Here is a 6,189-nt window from a genome sequence, read left to right on the forward strand (position 1 = left end):
CCAACCCGGTGCCCGAATAGCAGCCGCTATCCCGAGCGCCACACTACTTGATATGATGTTTCCAATACAGCACAGTCAATGGCGAAGCGGTCTGCCGTCTAGCCAAATAATACCGCGTTCGTGTCGCCAGGGTCGTCGGTACGTTCGAAAAGAAAGCAAGCGTCCCTCCACACCTTCGGTCGGGGATAGCGACCTGACGCATAATATATTGTCCTTGAATATCGAGAGTCAAGAATATGACAAAAAAATGAGCTTTTGTCAAAGCTACTGGCCGCTCATAGCGTAGACATTCTCCTGTTACAGGAGACCCACCTTTATTCAGGCGCGCAATCTTCCAGATCCCAGGCTATACGGTGGTCCAACGCGAGGACACTTCGAGGCTCAAAGGAGGGGTTAGCGTTTACGCTAAAGAGCCAACGAAGGTAAGTGTCATAGAGAGAGAGAGTGTAACGGACGGCAATGGGGTGAACCGAATTTCCGTGGAAGTAGGTGGACTGTGTTTGCATAATATTTACAAACCCCTAGAGCGACTTGGACTACACCAGAGATAACGGTGGTCAGCCATCCTTCCATCTGTCTGGGAGACTTTAATAGCCACCATCACGAATGGGCTACCGAGACTGCAACGAGGCAGGAAGACAACTCCGCTCATGGATGGACTGTAACGATCTACACCTAGTGTACGATCCTACAGCCAAGGGTACCTTCAGGGTACCCGCCATAAGAAGGAGTATACTCCAGACCTCACCCTCGTTGCGAACGGTGAACCGCTGCAGGTGAAGCGAACAGTCCTCGGGGACTTTCCGCATAGCCAGCACAGGCCGGTTCTTGTCACAGCGGGGGTGACAATACCGAGGGTGCAGTCTCTCCCACTTTGCAGATGGAACTTCAGGAAGGCTGACAGGGAGGAATTAAGTTCCTATATCAAGCAGGTTGGCTCTGCCATTCCTCCCAAGTCCAAGAATATAACCAGATTTAGCAGGCTACTGGTTAAGAGCGCTCAACGTTCTATTCCACGGGGCAAACGGAAATTCTACACCCCTTGCTGGACAGCAGAGTCGGAAAAGCTGTACAAAGAGTACCAGCAGACCCAGTCCCAGGACGTAGCCGATAGACTACTTCAGTCTCTGGCAGAGGGAAGGAAGCAACGGTGGCAGAAACCGTGGAAAGTCTCGACTCTACACACCCAGCCGCCACGCTTGGCATCTGGTAAAGAAATTGGACCCGGACCGGAATTACGCGAAGGCTGCACCGGAGTGTGAGGCAGACACAATTGCCAAGAACATTAAGAACCGTAGCAAACGGGTCCCTAATCAGGCTTTTGAGCGCGGTGTCCGTAAGGCGCACCGTACGATTTTGGACTCGCTACCTAGGGAGGAGTCGGACTGGACGGCCCCGTTCAGTCCCCGAGAAGTGGGTGCAGCCATTAGCGATGTAAAGAACGGCAAAGCAGCAGGGATAGATGGTGTATGTCCCGATATGGTGACGCATCTGGGCCCCAGGGCACGGGCCTGGCTGGCAGAGGCAATGTCCGACGTCCTTGCAAAAGGAAAGCTCCCACAAGTGTCGAAGCATTCGAATATAGTTGCCATCCTGAAGCCCGGAAACCGGCGAAGGAGGCCGACAGTTACAGACCCGTATCTCTGCTGAGTTGTCTTTACAAATTGTTGGAGCGTGTTCTATTAAACCGATGGGGCCGGTCTTGGACGCTGCCCTGCCACCCGAACAGGCGGGCTTCAGGGAAGGGAGGTGCACCACGGAGCAGGTCATTGCCCTTAAAGAGCATATTGAGCATGGGTTCGAGAGAAAACAGCAAACAGATACTGTCTTTATAGACCTATCAGATGCGTACTATACGGTCTGGTGCGAAGGGTTGATGCTCAAACTCAAACTTGCAAAAATCATAAGGTGCAAAATTGAAGAATGGGGTCCCTCAGGGGTCGGTACTTGCGCCAATGCTGTTAAACGTTTACATTAACGATATGCCGAACACTTCCTCCCTGAGGCTGGGATACGCGGACGACTGGGCACTCGTTACTCAGAGTAAAGTGTGGACCCGTCTCGAGAGCGTATTCAGCGAGTACGTCACCAGACTCAAATCCTACTTCGACAAGTGGTACACTTCAAAAACCGCGGCCACTGCATTCCACCTATGCAGTGCTTGGCACACCCGCAAACTGAATGTCCTTGTCGGGGACCAGCCACTCCCATATGAGCCGCATCCAAAATATTTAGGGGTGACGTTGGATCGCAGCCTTACCTATCGGGTGCATCTCGAAGGGTTGCCCGGAAGAGAGAGAAGCGGAACAGTCTTCTGAGGAAGCTGGCGGGATCGACCTGGGGCGCTAGCCAAGCGCTCCTGAGAACGTCCGCCCTGGCACTATGCTATTCCACCGCGGAGTATTGCGCTCCAATGTGGGGTAGAAGCAGAGACGTTGAGAAGGTGGATGTAAAACTTCGCAAGTCGATGCAAATAGTGTCAGGAACGCTGGCAACAACTCCTAGAGAATGGTGCCCGATAATGGCAGCGATCCAGCCCCCCGATGTCCGGAGGGAGACGATTACGGGAAACTGGCTGAGTAAGATCAAGGAGAGAGGGAATGGGGATACCCCTCTGAAGCGCATAATGAACGGCGCCCCCGTTTCGAGCCGAAAAAAAGTCCCGGCAACCCTTGTACGCAGAATCCCTGACTAAGGACAGAGCTGCACATACGAGATGGAAGTCGGTTTGGATGAATTCAATCCCTCGTGGGGCGGGGACGTACACTCCTCTAACTCTAAGCTTGGTGAGAAGTTGCCAGGCTTTGATACCAGTAAGAGGAGACACTGGGTGGCTGCGAATCGGCTTCGGTCGAGGAGCTGCCTAACGGCAAGTGCGCTTCATCGGTGGGGTCTTTCTACCTGTCCAACATGTACCCGCTGTGGGCAAGAACCTGAGACGGCAGAGCATCTAGTCGAACGGTGTGTTGTGACGATGCTACCCGGCGGGTTTGCGACGGTGCACGAATGCGGACCGGACTTTGCTGATTGGGTCGATCGTCATAACATAGTAGTGTGAAAACCATAAGAGGCTGCTGCCATGAGTGACGGTAGAAAACAAAAATGCGACTGCATACATCAAAGGGTAGATGTTTATATCATCAAAGGATGTCTACATGATTGACATGGCCATGTAGGGAACTCCTCTCCTCATCCAAAACTAATCTGAACACTAGAGGGTTAATCTACCGCCACCATCTATTCGTGTAGAATTGTGAGTAAAGCGTCTTCGATCATTCACAGGCTTTCTAGTTGGTCGACCTCCTAGGTATTACGCTTCTGTTTTGCAAAGATTGTTGTCTACTAGAATTTGAAGTGGTTTTGAAAGAGACGCTGACGAATGATAAAGAAAGCACGCAGTGGAAGAAAATCGTTCGTCACACCTTTCCCATACATCTGACCATAACTTCAAGAAATATCACCCGATTTACTTCAAATAAAGATTAAAATGTTATGGGGAGCATGTTCTTTCTGAAAATGAAAAAAAAAAAAAAAATACAAATCCAAAATTTTCACCTCCCAACTGATTATGTCATGCACTAACACAAATATTTTTATTTAATGTCAGCACTTCACAGTTAAGGGCCCACACGTATTCACTGCCTACTTCCTAATATGCTGCCCACGCGTACTGTCAGTTGCCGATTCCTCACTGAATCGCCACAGGTCTTGTCGCGTCTCGAGTCGTCGAACACACGCGTAGTCAGTAATCAACTCAACACACAGCGTTTGTCGGACCGGGTCGAGTCTCTCTATTTTGCTACCGACACACACACACACACACACACATTTTCCCGGTTGACAATCTCCGTTCCTACGCTTTCTTTGTATCCCGTTAAAAGTCAACGGGAGTAATAAATGCGAAATAAAGATTTTCTTCGATTGAAAAGATTATTGACTACTCTCAGGGGAAGTTTTCTTTCCTTACGACCGTGACGGCTTAATTCTTCTTCTTCTCGTATAAGAATAAATCCAAATAAAGGTTGGCTCCTGGTTCCAGGGTTTTCTTGACTTCACAACAGTGTGTTGTGGCTAATGGCTGACAGGAAGATTCTGGTGTCGGCGATGACTGACATCAGGGATTGGGTGCTAAGCAATGGCTGGGAGGCAGGGATTGGGTGCTAAGCAAGGACTGAGAGGTAGGGATGCTAGACAGGGATTATGCACGGACTGGGCAAGGACCTCCAATTCGATTCAATAGTCTGATGTCACGCGCCCGGCAACGGCGGCCATCTTGGTTCTAAACAAAGAAAATCATTAATTTTTATTCTTCATGCTGGCTAGAACTTTTCATTCCCTTTTCATATGCCTTGTGATCAGAATGTGTAAAAGTCAAAACATGATCAAATTGATGGGGTTTTTTTCCTCTGGATACGCGTTTAAGCTCGCCGGATAAATATTTCATACGGCGTCCGCCATTGTTCCGATAGTTTAGAGCCAGTGTTACTAAGTTACCATGCGTCATTAGGAAGGAAGTGACGTTATGACTGTTGAAGGCTATTAAGAGTTTAAACAAAAAGGTCTTAGAGTCAAATCTTGTTTATCTTTCGCCACCGGGTCGTCCTTGAGCGACACATCATAATAGCTTTTATTTGCCGACCAAGGCAAGGCGAAGCAGTAACTCCATGGTAATGGTTAGTTATTGCATTTGTATCAAACATCAACTGACAGTTGAGCTATCTTACGTGGTGAGAATTTAACAGGGTTATGTCCCTTGTATTTTATGGTTTCTAACTTATAATTGTGATTATGATGTGTGGCCGTGGATTGGCGGTAGAGTACAGACATCATGCCATATATATATTGAATATAAATGAAATAATAGCATAGGCCATAAACAAATGTTAACTATAGTATAATTTACTTATAGATAAAGTTTTGTACAAGTATTTCAACTTACGAACATCCATAGAATAAAGCACGAATAAAATATACACAAATTATAATAGTAATAGTAATGGTAGGTTAAGCATTGAATTCACAGTAATATCTCGTTCCATTATGAATAAGTTAACCAATAATAATTTACCTTCAACCGAGAGATAGTTGAACTTTTTACAAGTTTGAAGTTTAAGAATTGGTCTTCTTCCTTGGGATTCTTGGTGTGTGTGTCTCACTTCTGAGATAAATTTGGTTTTGTAAAGTAAGGCCACGCCAACAATTATGGGGATAGCCAATCAGAAAGAATGTTCCTATTTAGATAACCAATGACGTTTAGGTGCTTTTGATTAACAACTGGGTAGGGAGATAACGGAGAGCTAGAATATTAATTGCAATTTTAGCTACTCTTGAACGAGACGCGAACCTGGGGGCATAAACACACATGAAGTCTTGTTTGGAAAGGACTATTAGCAGGAGATATGCGGTCAATGGACAGGCCATTGAACAGATGACTAAGCCCACAAAGCGGGAAGTGAGTGGTAAGATAGCGTCCCGTTATACAATGGCTTTGACGAGTGTATGTTTACATTAGCTTAACTGTATAATAAAACTGTCTATGTTCAGTGTTTTAACTCAAGGTGTAATTTCCCTTCGCAAATATTGTTGTCTACTAAAATTGAAGTGGTTTTGAATTAGACGCTGACGAATGATAAGGAAATCATAAGAGAAAGAAAACCGTTCGTCACAGCACCTTCGGACTATGCTTGGTCAAGTTTTATGCATTTGTTGAGGCAGGACTTCACAAGCTCAGTAGATTGAGACGGGTAACTTGGATACGGCATAGCGTCAACAAGATAGCAGCTATTTTTAAATGAGAGAGCCTCGATTCGGAAGGAAAATACATGGGTTACGAATGACAGAGGCAAAAAGTGTCCTGTAGCTATTCACACTAGCTTTAAAAACTATAAAATAGTGCAGATCGTTGAAAGTACACATTTTTGTGAGTAAAAACTAACCCACCCCCCCCCCCCCAAAAAAAAAAAAAAAAAAAAACAAAACAAAAAACAAAAAAAAAAAACAAAACAAAAAAACAAAAAACAAAAACAAAAAAAACAAAAACAAAAAAAAACTGAATCTAATCGGCTAAGTGAGTCGTGAGTGACAGGAGATTCGTAATCGAATGATTTGCGACAAAGAACAAGAAAATAAATGATTAGAAAGTATAGTGGAGACAAAAAGTTATTCTGCTGGCATTGTAACTGACTGAAA

General features: G+C 46.0%; 1 protein-coding gene across 1 annotated transcript in view; it reads left to right on the forward strand.

Annotated features, from left to right (window-relative positions):
* Window positions 1-3,742, forward strand: part of LOC144961554 (SUMO-activating enzyme subunit 1-like) — a 6,555-nt gene extending 2,813 nt beyond the window's left edge. Inside the window, exon 4 of the mRNA XM_078894704.1 lies at window positions 3,608-3,742. Coding sequence (XP_078750830.1) covers window positions 3,608-3,742 — 135 coding nt within the window. The remainder of the gene's footprint in view (window positions 1-3,607) is intronic.
* Window positions 3,743-6,189: the final 2,447 nt, after the last annotated feature.

The sequence above is a fragment of the Berghia stephanieae genome, unplaced genomic scaffold (assembly GCF_034508935.2).
Source record: "Berghia stephanieae isolate SIO BIC M18660-M18661 unplaced genomic scaffold, UCSD_Bste_1.3 scaffold3, whole genome shotgun sequence".
In the NCBI taxonomy this organism is placed as follows: Eukaryota; Metazoa; Mollusca; class Gastropoda; order Nudibranchia; family Aeolidiidae; genus Berghia; species Berghia stephanieae.